Source organism: Odontomachus brunneus, unplaced genomic scaffold, assembly GCF_010583005.1.
Source record: "Odontomachus brunneus isolate Ranch 3 - 2012 unplaced genomic scaffold, Obru_v1 Obru_scaffold_001, whole genome shotgun sequence".
Lineage (NCBI taxonomy): Eukaryota > Metazoa > Arthropoda > Insecta > Hymenoptera > Formicidae > Odontomachus > Odontomachus brunneus.
The window spans coordinates 4,427,098-4,442,244 of NW_022639451.1; the positions used below are offsets into that span (position 1 = coordinate 4,427,098).

At 43.2% G+C, this 15,147-nt stretch overlaps 1 protein-coding gene across 38 annotated transcripts in view; it reads left to right on the forward strand.

Moving 5' to 3' along the window:
* Nucleotides 1-15,133, forward strand: part of LOC116841245 (calcium-activated potassium channel slowpoke) — a 128,506-nt gene extending 113,373 nt beyond the window's left edge. For 25 of the 38 annotated variants that reach the window (XM_032809417.1, XM_032809504.1, XM_032810610.1 and 22 more), the window contains 11 exons: nt 933-965; nt 1,287-1,419; nt 3,798-3,857; nt 5,839-6,235; nt 7,000-7,183; nt 7,307-7,372; nt 7,685-7,821; nt 8,010-8,122; nt 8,216-8,377; nt 8,985-9,078; nt 9,349-15,133. In XM_032809417.1, coding sequence (XP_032665308.1) covers nt 933-965; nt 1,287-1,419; nt 3,798-3,857; nt 5,839-6,235; nt 7,000-7,183; nt 7,307-7,372; nt 7,685-7,821; nt 8,010-8,122; nt 8,216-8,377; nt 8,985-9,078; nt 9,349-9,429 — 1,460 coding nt within the window. In that variant the 3' untranslated portion in view covers nt 9,430-15,133. The remainder of the gene's footprint in view (nt 1-932; nt 966-1,286; nt 1,420-3,797; nt 3,858-5,838; nt 6,236-6,999; nt 7,184-7,306; nt 7,373-7,684; nt 7,822-8,009; nt 8,123-8,215; nt 8,378-8,984; nt 9,079-9,348) is intronic. The other 13 variants (XM_032812091.1, XM_032811657.1, XM_032812184.1 and 10 more) reach the window with 4 other exon arrangements.
* Nucleotides 15,134-15,147: the final 14 nt, after the last annotated feature.

Here is a 15,147-nt window from a genome sequence, read left to right on the forward strand (position 1 = left end):
GATTAATCGTTCTTAATATGGAAGTTTTTGATTTTGGTAACATCTGGCAAATATATGTGTATATCACCTACTTTATAATTTCGCTTTCGTCATCGCAAGAAAATGGTTGTTCAAGAAACTACCGCGACAGGTGCCATATGTTGTTCCCGTAAAGTTTTATAGTGCCGTAATGGCTAGCAATTATTTCTGAAGCAGTGTTTAATTACTTGGCTTTCGCGCGAGTTAAATTCCTTTCTCTTCATATTTCGGAGATTACACCAAGAAATACACAGCACGAAAAGTGTAAAAATATTTCATCGACTGGTTCTGTAAGCTGTGTTCACGTTCAGTTAGTGGACAAGTCCATTACCAAATTTTGAGAAATCGATACTTTTTTAATTAGAGAAGATACTACAAATATCTGACATTAAAATCGTGTAGAAATTTTGATTGGAAACGTTACAAGATATTATTATCTTACAAGAAATATATTTGGAAAAATTTTGAACGTTTATTTTCCGATAGAATAACAAAATTTCGAATAGACAGATTTTTTGTAGAAATTACTTCGTACGAGATGGTTTATTTCACACGAAAATTACACAGAACCAAATAAAGTCAATTTATAATCTCTTCGCGTTTATTCGTCGAAATAAAAAGGTTTTAATCCGCGCGTTCCAAAGCCCAGCAATTGAGGGGTTTCCGATTTGATTGCCGCCATTAACTACTAATCGTTCGGCACATGCGAAGCATACGTGTAGTAGGGTGAGGTATGCGCGCCTGTAAGCATGGGGCCGTAGGCTCGTCATCACGGAAATAATGCGCGCTGTAATGGGGGGAGTTAGGTCACGTTCGGTGTGACACTCTAATCGTCTTAATCATTGTTGCTTTGCCCATTATCGACGGCAAATAGGATGCTCAGATGCGAATTAACCTTGTTCTATCCATTTTAGGTGAGATCAGCCGCGAACGAGATGACCCAAATGGTAAGTCTCATTTGTGTCATCCGATCCATTGTTAGACCCATTTGACACGCAATTTCTGTAGAAAAGAAAACATGTTTCTGAAACAAACGTTTATAGTAATATATAAGAATATATAATATATTATATAATATTATAGTTTATAGAAATATATAATATAAGAATTGTTCCTTTTTTTGCAATTAAAACGCACCAACGAGTACACGTGATTTCCATTGACACGCGTAATCTCGCTGATAATGTTAATCATGTCGCTGCGACACGCGATGTATCCGCGATCGTCGTCGATATTACCCACAGCGAGACCGCATGCTTGTGTTGCAGCCATGAGAAATCATCGGAACTCCGTTGGGATGACCATGATGAATTCGACGAAGCAAGTCAACAAGGTGAAGCCGAACGTGAACCGAGCGACGAACGACAGCCTGTCCAGTCCGAATCAGCCGTATAATCAGAGGTACCTAATTATGCCGCGCATTCTAATCCCGCCCTCGTCACCCGACATGTACGCATCCAAACGTCATCATTCACATCGTGGAAAGGAACACATCTTCATACGCGATCTTCATTGACTCATCGCGCGTGCGCGCGCGCGGCTAATCCGACGACATGCCTGTCTTGCACCCGATCGAAGCGACACGTGCGAATTTCACTACTGAGAATTACCAGGAGCAAGAAAAGAAGACCGCCGTTAGAAAAAAGAACGAACAAAAAAAAAGAAAATAGAAAAGAGCGATCTTGCCCGTGACAAAAAAAAAAAAAAAAAGAATAACGGCGTCCGGATTTTCCGATTCTTTTCTGTACCTTCCTCGTGTTTGTGTCACTTCATAGCGAGAGATTTACAGTGCACTCGACATGTAATACCGACACACTGTGAACAAGTGAGCCGCTTTCTTGAATCGCTTGAACGTAAATATCTATCTCAAGTACGCTCTTGATCTGTCTCTCTATCCTGTCGTATACAATGCATTTATTTTTGTACTCCAGTTATATAAGCTTACATGTATTCTTCATAGCTGCACGATTAGAGTTACACTCTCTTTCTCTCGCGTACTATATACAGGGGTTATTCAAATCGCAAGTGGAATTCACATTTCGGAGAGAACAAAATGCAGGTATCTCGCCCCTGCGAGGGAACTACCCTTAGCGCACGTCGATGCGTTGCGCGACGCTTTCTGATTGACGAATCGGCGCAGCATACTTTTGAATAACCTGACTATTACCGTAACATGACAAAGTAAATGCAGTCTTGAACGTGCGCCTTTCGTATTTTTTCTTTTGTAAATGCGTGTACACCTCTCAGCTATACGATATTAATCCATTAATAAAACGACGTCCCACTTTGATCGAGTGCACTATACGACGATCTGCACATTAATATGTATCGGCAACCTCTGCATTCGTTTTTTTTCTTTTTTCTTCGAATTAGCATGTCTCTAAAAGTGTTGAACGTACTATCCATATAACCTGCAAAGATTTAACGTGCCGATTCTCGGTAGGGATCTTCGATGCGATCCAGAATCATTCATCTACGATCGAGCATAATTCTCATATTTGCCTACATTGGCGTGACAAAATCATAAAACCTGAACTTCCGAAGGGAAATCTGCCGCGAGAGATTTTAAAAACGTTATTCTTTGTCAAAGCATAGATTTTCCTTTAACGTATCTGCATACACCAGTATGTTCCTTTAGACACTGTGTAATTATTTTATTGGATTTTATTTGAAACCGTCGTGTCTTAACGTGCAATCTGTTTTCTCTCTCTTGGAGCATTTCGTGATATCGCCGAATTCGTTCCTCGTCCTATATTCGTTTCTTTTATTTGTCGCTATTAATTATCACTATATGCTTGGCAGTACATTACGACGAAATTGGCGTTTACGAGAGAAATTACGTGTTCGCAGCACACGAGATGCCGCTTATATTCATCGCATTCATCCGTTCGTCCTCATATACGTCTCAATTTTCACGGGCACTGAGAGCTACATTTGCGTCACGGCCTCCGCTATTTCTACCAGAAGAGAATCCGTCTCTGATCACACGTGTGACAATCAATACAAGTATCTCAGTCGAGTCAGCGTCCGCTCATTTGTGTCACGGCATTAACTTCGTCTCTGTCGGGAACTTTTAAGATGTTGGAAGTGCGTTTTTCTCCTGTATCGAGTATCGGTGCGACAAAGTGTTACATTGCGCTCGCAATCTCTCGTAGGAAACAACAGTGATAAAAAAAAAAAAAATCGGCGCTTCCTATCGTTTCACTCAACTGCTGACAAAGGGCGCCGCAAACTTGAACGACAAACGATTCGCATAAATCACGGGAGAAATCGTTCGCGCGAGAACGATAGCCACTCGTACTACTATGTTATCGGACGGTGCGAGTAACAGGCTACAGGTGGTCGTTGACATTTTCCGATGAACCTGTTACACGCCCGCTAGATTAGTTTCTGCAGCTTCCGCTATTATTCCAAGATCGGAGGTTCGATCCTTTTTTGCCGGACGAGCACGTCGCGCGCATCGCGCTTGCGGTCGTGATGAAACGAATGTTGTGTGCGCGAGATACATTTGGAGATGTATGTATAGACCCTCACGGGTCACGGTATTTCTCCCTTGAGAAATAACGGAAGGTCGAATTGCAATCGTGACAGTTTAATCGCCGAGGAATCACCCATCACTGCCATCATAATCTTTCTTTCTCTTTCTCTCTCTCTCTCTCTCTCTCTCTCTATCTATCTCTTTCTTTCTCTCTCTCTTTTTCTCATCGTGGGCCAAATCAGAAAAAAGAAAAGAGCTACCTGAGAACAGATCCAACGTTACGCAAACCTTCTGATTCCAGATCGCAAGAGGAGTCCGCATACGCTGGCTACCATCTCGCCTACGAAGTCAAAAAACTCATGTACGCTTCTGTTGTTAACGCTATCTTGTATTGTGACGTGATCATGCGACTGCCATCACCCTACGACTATTTAACAGCGAACATGCTCCCTGCATGTCAAGTAACATTCGACTGTCGATTGCCATTCGTGACAGAACGCTTACCGTGTCGGGAGCCCAGCGACAGACGCATTTGCTTTTCCACGCGGAAAGAGGCGCCAAGGATTAATTAAATTCCCTCGAATTAAGAACTTTGAGTTTCCCAATCGCCCTGTTTTACAGCGCCCCGTGCGCAATTATTTTCCGTGAAAATAATTGTTGCCGCTCGTCTGTCTCGGGGAATCAAGCGATTAATGTTTACGAGGGAAATAATTGTCTTCTCTTTTCCTTTCGTTGAGGCAATTAATCGTATAAACTTTGCGCGTCCTCTCTCGATTGAAACAATCCGATCGTTAACGCAAAATAAAACATCAGTCCGCCAGGACAGACGCGAGTCGATCCTCTCACGTTTAGTTTCACGACAAGAGGTAAATTATTAGCTACAGCCGGGTATAAGTATTACAAGCGAGCGTTATCTTCGGTCGTGTTAAATTTTCTATCGAACATTACCTCCATAGCGTCTGCCCGAGGTCGCACTGCACTTACACGTAGCATAGCCGGTCTGCAAAAAATTGCGGAATTCCGTGTGTTTTACGAGGACACTTAATCTCGGCAAACATACGCGACTGGCTTTAACGACGCTCGTAAAACACGTGGGTGTCGTATGTGGGAATGCGATTGACGGTGGCTTACGTTGGAACGCCATTCCGATTTCCGTTCGGGATGCGTGAAAAATTGTCGCGCACCGCGTTCGAGGAAAACGCGCTGTTTCTTCCTCTCTTCCAGAGGACTCGCCCGCGCTAACAGCGCGCAATGTGTTATCGCAATTACATATACGTGTACACAGAAAAAAAAAAATTTGTGGTCGAATTAACGAGATTTCTGCTGAAATATGAACGAACCAGAAAAGTCCAATTGAAGTTAGCAGAATTTTGTCAAAGTTGACAAAATTTCTGGTCAACTCGAACAACATTTTGGTAACTTCACAACTGAAATCTTTTGGCCCGTTCATATTTCACCAGATGTTTCGTTAATATCCAACTGTTTCTCCGTTTCTCTAATTATATACCCATTGAACTCGGACTCCGTGATTGTTTAGCCGCTCCGTAATATCCGATACGAAAGTAGAAATTGCGAAATTTATGGAGGCAGTCCCACTTTGGAACCTTTACTACACACCGACACCGTATCTACATGCATGCAGTATAGATAGCTTAATATCTACGAATGTATCTTTCTATATCTTTCTTTAATATTCGCTGCTGCTGAATCGAGTAACTCGTCACCCGACTTGTACGCCAACTCGCTCTGACAAGGAAACATTTAAAAGTGTCTCTTGCCGATTTTGACGAGCCTTCGATAGAAAAATCGTAGAAAAATCAAAAGTAAGAGATGTATATTTTTTCCAAGTACTTCATCTGTAATATGTTTAAAGGCAAAAATGCTCGCTCGAAGCTAATTCTACGTATAGAAAGTATAGTGTGTCTCTTATTTTTGGTCATTTTATAGCAACATATTTTATAGTAAGGTTCACAAAAATTGGTGACAAACATTTCTAAACTTCCTTCGTGGGATGAGGAATAACATACACTACTGTAGTGCTAGATAACAGAAAACGAACGTGATGTACATGAGATGCATGCGAAAGTGTGGCTTAACGGTCTACGTTGATTTAACGAGAGCTTAGAGGAAAAGGAAATTCCATGTGTGATTGTCCTTTGAGATAACGTTTACTTTCTGACGATATAAGTGTTATTTAAATCGTGTCGTTACCGTTACTCTAGAACACAGTTGACGACGACGTTTTATATCCGTAAATCCGTTTACATAAATGATTATTATACGAGATCGTATCTAGCGCCCAGGTATCAGGCCCACGTTACGACGGCACGCGATTTTTCCAGGCCAACGAGCCGAGCCTCGGCTGGCACGAACGTCAACAACAACGGCGGTCTTCAGGTCGGGATCGCTGACGATCAAGCGAAGGATTTCGACTTCGAGAAGACCGAGATGAAGTACGACTCGACGGGGATGTTCCACTGGAGTCCCTCTCGCAACCTCGAAGACTGCATACTGGATCGTAATCAGGCGGCGATGACAGTCCTGAACGGGCACGTGGTCGTCTGCCTGTTCGCCGATCCCGACTCGCCCCTTATCGGACTGAGAAACCTTGTCATGCCATTACGAGCTTCCAATTTTCATTACCACGAGCTTAAACACGTAGTGATAGTTGGGTCGGTGGACTACATACGCCGCGAGTGGAAGATGCTGCAGAATTTACCGAAGATATCGGTTCTAAATGTGAGCTCTCGTATAGTCGCTGTGACGTCTCACGCAATCGCTGACAGAAAAAGATGATTGATTCAGCTAAAATTATAGTTATTTTTCATGTCAATATTTCTTGATTGTTCTAACACGAAAATAGTAGTAGTAACATGCATATAAGCTTATTATCACTAACATTATAGTAGACTTTAATTTAAAAAATAACGTTACAATAGAATTTAATTTAAAAAAATTAAAAAATTGTCTCTACCATAATTTTCAGTAAATTTTTTAAATACTCTATACATTAATTCATGCATTGCTGTACTTAAAGGCGTTATCGACCATCATAAAAATTTTCGTATCGGATTATATTAAATTTAGATATAGCAACACACATAAACGAAAAAATGGGCAGGCAGAAGTGTGTTCAGATTCCCTACCCGGGTGTACTCTAATACTAGAAATGCTATAATATATGCAACATATACTATAGTGTTTCTAGTAATAGAGTGCACTCGACTGAGAAATCTGAACGCAGTCCGGGGAAGTATGATACGAGCGCGAAATGAGAGCAATGAGAAATTTAAGGTCTGTTCTTTTTAACTAAACTGCCTGAACTGATGCAATAAGTTAGAGTGAAACAAAATATATTTATTACTTACTCTAACTTATTGCATCAGTTCAGACAGTTCAGCTAACAAAGAACAAACCTTAAATTGTGACTTTTTGTTTTTTGGCATTGTGTTATTTCTCTGGCGAAAAACTTGCAGATGAGAATACAAAATAATCTTTCGTAGGGTTCACCATTGAGTAGAGCCGATCTGCGTGCCGTTAATGTGAACCTGTGCGACATGTGTTGCATCCTGTCGGCAAAAGTGCCTAGCAATGATGACCCCACCCTCGCCGACAAGGAGGCCATTCTCGCATCCCTCAATATCAAGGCCATGACTTTCGATGACACGATCGGCGTGCTTAGTCAAGGTATGTGCGGACAAAGACACGTTTTTGTACGAAATCACACGATACTTCTCGATCACAACGACATACCGTTGAATCGAAAGTGCAAACACAGCGAATAATTTCAACGAGATAATTTTACCGCAGTTGGCAGCCCGATCGTCTTGCAGCGGCGAGGATCCGTTTATGGAGCAAATGTGCCAATGATTACAGGTAAAAATCTTTCGAGATTTTATAGGCGCGCGATAAAAATGCAATTGATGCATCTGATAAAATGTCAAAGAATTTTACATACACGTGTGTGTGTCATCCTATTTATAATAGTGTGTCTTAATTATTATAATATTAAATATGTAATAAATATGAAATAATTAAAAAATATTTAATTATAATACTAGAGGCAATTATGGTTTTAAAAGCGTTTCTTTATCGAAGATTTAGAGTCGCGACCGATCTTAATATTAGAATGTTCAAGTATCGACGATGTCTATGATCTTCTCTATTTACGGCTCATCGCTGTTCCAGAACTCGTAAACGACAGCAACGTGCAGTTCCTTGACCAGGACGACGACGATGACCCGGACACGGAACTCTACCTCACCCAACCGTTCGCCTGCGGCACTGCCTTCGCAGTCAGCGTGTTAGATTCCCTCATGTCGACGGTCAGTATCCCCGCGAGTTATATCTCGCATTGCGTACATATGAACGACCATGCATTACTCGAAATTGAGTTCATTCGCGGCGAGAATCTTCCGCGTTCAGGCTTGCGTTGCACGAGCGTAATGCCGAACCACACGTGACGATAAAGAAAGAACGGCGCAAATAAGTACGGCTTCAACTACTCCCGCAGACATACTTCAACCAAAACGCGCTGACTCTGATCCGGTCACTGATCACCGGTGGAGCCACACCCGAGTTGGAACTGATCCTGGCTGAAGGGGCAGGCTTAAGAGGAGGTTACAGGTTAGATCTCCTAGATAGAGGAATCGATATTCTCGATTCTCGATTTGAGAAATGTGTTTTTAATTAACGCGACGTGTTTTGTCTTGTTTGCAGCACGGCGGACAGTTTGTCCAACAGAGATCGGTGTCGCGTTGGTCAGATCGCGTTGTACGACGGGCCATTGGCTCAATATGGCGAGAGTGGCAAGTACGGTGACCTCTTTGTCGCAGCATTAAAGTCGTACGGAATGCTGTGCATTGGTCTGTACAGGTACAGGTACCGGACTTTTTTTCCTCTCTCGATGGTATTTATTGGATTACCCTTACGCACTACATTCTCTACAACATTGTATATATATATTATTATTATATATACCGTCTCTGCGAAAACAATGACTTACTCCAATTGCTGCCATTATTATTGTACCGCCGTTTATTATCTCTTATTACTCACATACTATATGACTTATGATTTTCTTGCCGCACACTTTTTGCACTTTGCGTTTTTGCATCATGAAAAGAAAGTATAATAACGAAACGACGATTGTAAGTTGCCCTCATCCAAAAAATACCTATCATTTTTTATGTCTATTCTCTGTCTCTTTCTCTCTTTCTCTTTTTCTCTCTTTCTCTCAGTGTCATCATGTTGCTTGTTTAGCGTTTAGTTGACCGTCATACGCGCGTTTCACATTCGTTTAGTTTAGTTTAGCTTAGTTTACTTTAGTTTAGCTTAACTCTTAGTTCAACTCGAATTAGTTCAGTTACACTTGTGGTGTATATACATATATATATTATATATATACTATATATAGTCCAGCTCGTGTAATCGTCGACTCACTCATGTGTTTCCGCTACACTCGCTGACCTGTACTCGAATTTTCTAGGTTTCGAGACACTAGCTCGTCATGCGACGCCTCTTCCAAGCGATACGTGATCACGAATCCACCCGACGACTTCACACTGTTACCTACAGATCAGGTATAATATCGCAAGTCTGACAGAATCACAGCACACATACATTCCCTCCGAAACTATCCAACGAGAATATCAATGAGACAATCTAAAGTAATCTAAATTGACAGTGATCTGACAGTGATTGATACATCGTCAATTTTCCTGGACTTTTTCGCGTATCACGTATAATTGAAGTAATGTTGGTCACTATATTAGCTGATTTCGCGTCATGTTCATCACAATTCCCGAATGCGAATCGCGTTCTATATCGGCTGGCTATCTTTGAATCGCCAGGTTTTCGTGCTGATGCAGTTCGACCCGGGTCTCGAATATAGGCCGAGCCGAGGCGCCCGCGGCAAGGACGACTCCTCCTGATTGTTGCTGTGTAGCGCCCTCACCGACGGACCATATTCCTACATCTAATTGCGCGTTGGAAACCATCGTGCCGTCTGTCGTCCCTGCAAACATCTCGTCTTCGTCGTAGGGAACGTCCATCATCACCATCACCATCATCGACAAGAGTCGTCATCGCGAGCGTCGTTGGTGAGGCAGATCGCCGATTTGCCACGTTTGTTTCTTCGATCGACCATTGCGCACAGCGACTTGGGCAAGCAAACGCGACGCTCCGATTCGACAGCTGGTCGATCCGATCGCTCCACGATCACGGTTACTATGTCGCTTCGTTCACGTCGATCGTCAACCGGAGCAAGTATGACACGAACGATCCGTGAAGCGGAGGAGGACGACGATGAATGGGAGAACACCACGCCGGAGAAGAAGAGGACGCGGAGGAACGATGGAAAGTGGCACGATGCTGTGCGGTCCGAGGGCAGCTACACGTCATGTACTCACTCTCTCTCTCTGTTCGAGCTGAAGAACGGTCGTCTTCGCAGCGACGAGGACGACGCCGTGAGGACTAAAATCAGACACTTCGCGAAGCGTAACGCTGTGTTATCGAGCTCCCCCAAACCACCGACCCATCGTAACCGGGCTGGAAGAAAGTGTACGGGGTACACGAAATGTAGCTTAACGTCTAACACGTGGCTTAGCCTCGATGGGCTATACGGGGTGTATAGCTTAACGTTTAACGCGTGGCTCAGCCTCGACGAGCGCTGTGGAATTGCACAGTAGAGCCGCGCGGTGGCACGGAAGAACAATCGCCGTCGTGGCGGCTCGTTTTCTCGAGCACGTGTTATTATAATGTATATAGTATGTAAACCACAGAGAACACCGTCGACGTTCAACGAGCGAGAGCTGCTGAGAAGCCGGCGAAAAAGAGTGGAAAGAGCAGCAGGAGAAAGAGGAGGATAGGAGTCTGCAGCGAATTGGACTCGTTCATCGACGTCTCGTCTGATCGAGAGAGTGACCGGATCTCTCTCTCTCCCTTTCTCTCGCGCGAACGCAAAGAGATCGCGAGAGATTGTCGTTGGCAAATCCTCTCGTCGCCGATAAACTCCGGAACTCGGCGCGAATCTCGAGTACCGGGACGGACGAAGTGCGCTCGAACGAACGTAGTGCTGGACTACTACGCGCAACCCTTACCTCGTGTGTCTTGTTTTATGGCTAATGAAACAAAGGGAAAAAAAATATCTTAACCAAAGCACTTTGTACAGGTTCTATATATATGTATATATATACATATATACATATAAATAACTATACGATAAAGTACCCTTTTCCACACAACTTTAAGTATATAAATCGTCTATATATCGGTATATATACATTATAGGTATATATGCACATATATATATATGTATACATAGACATTCTCTCTTTTATATATTTTTGTGAAACTCACGTGTGTATATATACGGACGTACATATATATAAAAAGAAGCAAATATACATATATGTAAGAGAAAAATACACAGATACACCTGTACACAGATACTCTATATATCTTTTCTCACAAACACACATTTTTTTCTCTTTTTCTCTCATACATTCTCTCTCTCTCTCTTACTTTTTTCTTTCTCCCACTGCGCGTGCACACGTGTGCGCGTGCCGACACGGACTTGTACTTCGCTCGTACACGGAAAACACGCACACGTAATCACACCGTACGAGAACAGGTGTGTGTACATAAGATATGCACGCGCGCGCGTGCAGTCACACAGAGGTACGATCTATATTTCGTATACTGACACACTATCACGCGCACATACATACACATCCACACAGAATGTGGACTCAGAAACTCACGCCTACAAAAATATAAATATATACACACCTATATACACGCACATACACGCAAAGTCGAGGATTTAGATCGGTGAAGATTGATGCGCGCGTGCGAGCGGACACATACGTGAGACTGTTCTACGATTAAGTGGTAATGTAGAATTCGCGAAAGGAGTCAAAGAGGACTACAAAAACAGAAAAAAAAAAACAGAAAAAAAAGAAAATAACATGACGACGATAAACGTACGACGCGCGTTGTCGGCCACTGCGAGAGAGACCATCGCGATTTCGCGCTCGAACATCGCCACCGCGGATTTCGCGATACGGGAATCCGTGACTCCGATGATGAGAAGCGTAAAAAAAGGGCAAACTAGCAAAACGAAAAAAATATAAACGATTAATAAAGGGAGAAAGAGAGAGATTACGAAGCAGATTAAGCGAGGAAAAAGCTAGCTGTGGTAGTCGCTGCCGTGTTTCGTATTACGCGTACACCTTGTATAATCGTCGTCATCGTCGCCGTCGTCGTCGTCGTCGCCGTCGCCGTCGCCGCCGCCGCCGCCGCCGCCGCCGCCGCCGCCGCTACTGCTGCTGCTGCTGCTGCTGCTGCTGCTGATGCTGCTGTTTGCAATATCCACGTGCACTGTTCACTGCCACTGCAGTTCGTGTTATATATCGTTGTACATAACTTTCTATGTATAGCTCGAGTGAGGCGACGAAAGAGAGCGAGGCGAGGCGCGTGAGTGTGGAATGCACGCATCCTGCGAAGTACAAAAGGACGTAGCGTCGGTCGCGCGGATAGGACCGAGTTGCACCGATGGTCCGGGTTAATCCTTTCGAATTCGACGTGTCCTGCGCGCACAAAGAACGGCTGAAAAATGTGTTTCGGCGATTTCGACTGTGTTATCGGCGAAGATGACGGATATCATTCGCTGCTTGATAAATTTTTCTCGAGAGGACAGGTATCGTGTCGAGTAGTATTCGTGTCGTTTGATGTTAACTTCGTCCGGCGAGCTGCGGTCTTATCACGTGAATGTATTCTGTATCGTGGAGAAAATTCGATAATTTGTATGGGGCCGGTTGAGCTGAGATATCTAAACATCGCGCAACGTAGCAGTGCTGCGCGACGAATGAGATTTGAGTGTATCAGGCCCGATGCTGCGGTGGACGTCGGTGCAACTAGTCCGAAGGATTGTTTACGCAGGACCTTGGAAGATCTCGCGACTCGCGCGAGAGTGTATAGAATTCGAACTCCCCCAGGTCGCGTGAACTTACGTTGCGAAAGTACCTCGTTGTTAGAACCCACATACGCCAAATATAGTTTTGTACCACCTGTTACGTCACATCCCCCCGATTCGAGTGGAAGAACTCAAAGACAGTTGACTTAATCTCTCGTTTACAAAACTATTATGTCATTCAGACAATGAGACTGTACATACATACAGCTTAGTGGAAATTTAAGTGGTGCAGAACTCTCTTTGATTGCGTGTGTATTTCCGTCAGAGATCTTTGAGTGGCACTGTATAGCTACTCCGTTTTTCTGTTCTTTCATTTGATTTCCTGATGACCTGCAGCTAGAGCTGTTGGAAGAAACCTGCTAAAGCACGGGCAGTCGGAAGTCTCGCGAGAAGAGGTTTCGACTGGGGAGTCTACTTCATGATGAAATCAAGAATCGTTGAAGGTGTACGAATAATATTGTGCATTCGAAATGTTTAAAGATGTCGTAAATTGCGTGTTAATTGTTTGCACGGCGGATGTAATGTTACTTCGGACTTGTGCAGGTAGATGTATCGAATGTTGTTTCCTTTTCTCTGAGGCGTTTCATTCGTGAGGTGATCGTATATTTTTGTAACTAAATCGATTATACAAAGCGTTAAAACGTGAGTTCTCGAAATAGAACTCACCTCGTGAGCGTTCGAAATACGTACGCAAAATTTCTTTGGAACGGAGGGACTCGCGATTCGCGTTCAAGCCATGACTACGAAGGAGGACGATTTATAGATGGATCGCGATTATCGATGCGAACTGATCTGGTTGAGGAACTTGCGCGCTTCTCGCGCATAGTACAGCACTCGCGTGAATGAACAATGTATTTTCGCAGCGATCGATTTCTGTGCGTCTTCCCTCTTCCTCCCGGCCGTTAAATTGCGCATAATTTCATCCGCCTCGAGCTGCGGATCCGAGCTGACGAGACTCGAATGTTTAACAGGAGCAGGAGGAAGTGGAAGAGAAAGGAGGAGACCGCGAGAAGAAGGAAGAGAATGGAGAGATACACTTACGTCACTCACTTCGCGCTCTATCTCTCTCGGATTTAGGAATTGGCGAAGGAGACTTTAATTCAATGCAAATCTTTAGCTTAAGATTTGATGGAGTAATCGATTCGAGCGAAAGACGATCATACCTTCTTAGAGTCGCGTTGAGGAAAGGGCTGTCTTCAAATTTGTTATGAAAGTATTACTTTTCAAACACTTTCTGGATGATATGCTTGCAATCTTTCTCTTAGCAACCGTTTGCAAGTTGTGAGGTCGATTGCTGAGATTCTTCATTCTCGAGAGCTCTCGTGTTTCCTCGTGAAGGAAGCGAGAAATTGGCGAGAGGAGAGAATATGCGAGAAGATTGGCTGTGTGTATGCGAGGCGAAAGATTCAATCGAAAAGACACGATCGTGCGTGTCGCTTCGTCCTCGAGAAATGTCCGTTTGTCCATTTGATTTTTCTTCTTGATTGATTTTTTCGAGCCCCCCGGCGAAGGGAGGTTCGTTGTGGTAAACTGTGAATTTGCGAGCGAGTCCTTCGCGAAGGCATCTCCGCGTTACGAGCACCGGAGAGAGCTTCGGCGACTCTCGCCTCGACGCGATTCTATTTGCGAAAGATAAAACAAATTCGTGCGTTAGATTTTGTGGAAGTCGCTTCAACAAAAGAGCGACAAAAAAAAAAGAGAAAACTCGTCGGAGCCTTGTGTAGAGTTTTAGATGATCGGTTGAGATTTGCGTCGCGCGGAGCGAGCCGAATTAATGAGTAACTTCCGTTACGACGACTCTAATCGATTTTTATTCTCGACGTTTCGTATGTTTTACCGTGTCCTTCGAATGCCTAAAAACTTATGACGCAGTGGAAACGATTGCCGCGCGATCACGATGATTGCACGATGTTACTTCAAGGTTCGGGGAGGGACAATTCGCTCGTATTATTTTCGGCAAATTTTGCGCGAGAATATTACGGCTGACCAGTCGCGCGACGCGAATCGCTCATGCACTCTCTTTAAGAATTAAATCACGCACCGATTCAATCGATATCATCAGTCGTAATCATGTTCTCGTTGCGTCACGCGGCGCAAATGTGACGCATTTGTGTGTATGTGGAACGTGTGTGTACCTAAACGAAGTATATACATATATAAATATTAACAAGAAAAATTAAGCCCATAAAAAATCGAACAAAGAACTCGAAGTGGTTCGACAGAGAAATATATATATGTATATATATACACACATTAATATATATATATATATATATATATATATATATATATACATATATACATATATAGGAATTTAAAAGAAAAAAAAATGTATAAAGAGAAGAGGGAATTAAGGCGCGCTGAGCGTACGCCACCTTCAATGCCTCATTGACCTCACCTAATGCTTTTTTATCTGTACATTTACAATTTGTGTACCAATGAGGAACGTTGTTTAATCATGTTGTTGATGTTATTGTTAAAGAATGAGATTCAATATTGTACATAACTATATATTCATTATAATTGATGATATAAATAATTATATACATAAAAGTAAAAAAAAGAGAGAAGGAAGGCGATCTCCCAGAGTCCCCTTATGCCTCGCGTTTCGATATGCGGATCCACGTAACTTTGTAATAAAAGGACAAGTACTTTACAAACCTGTGCTGAGCGG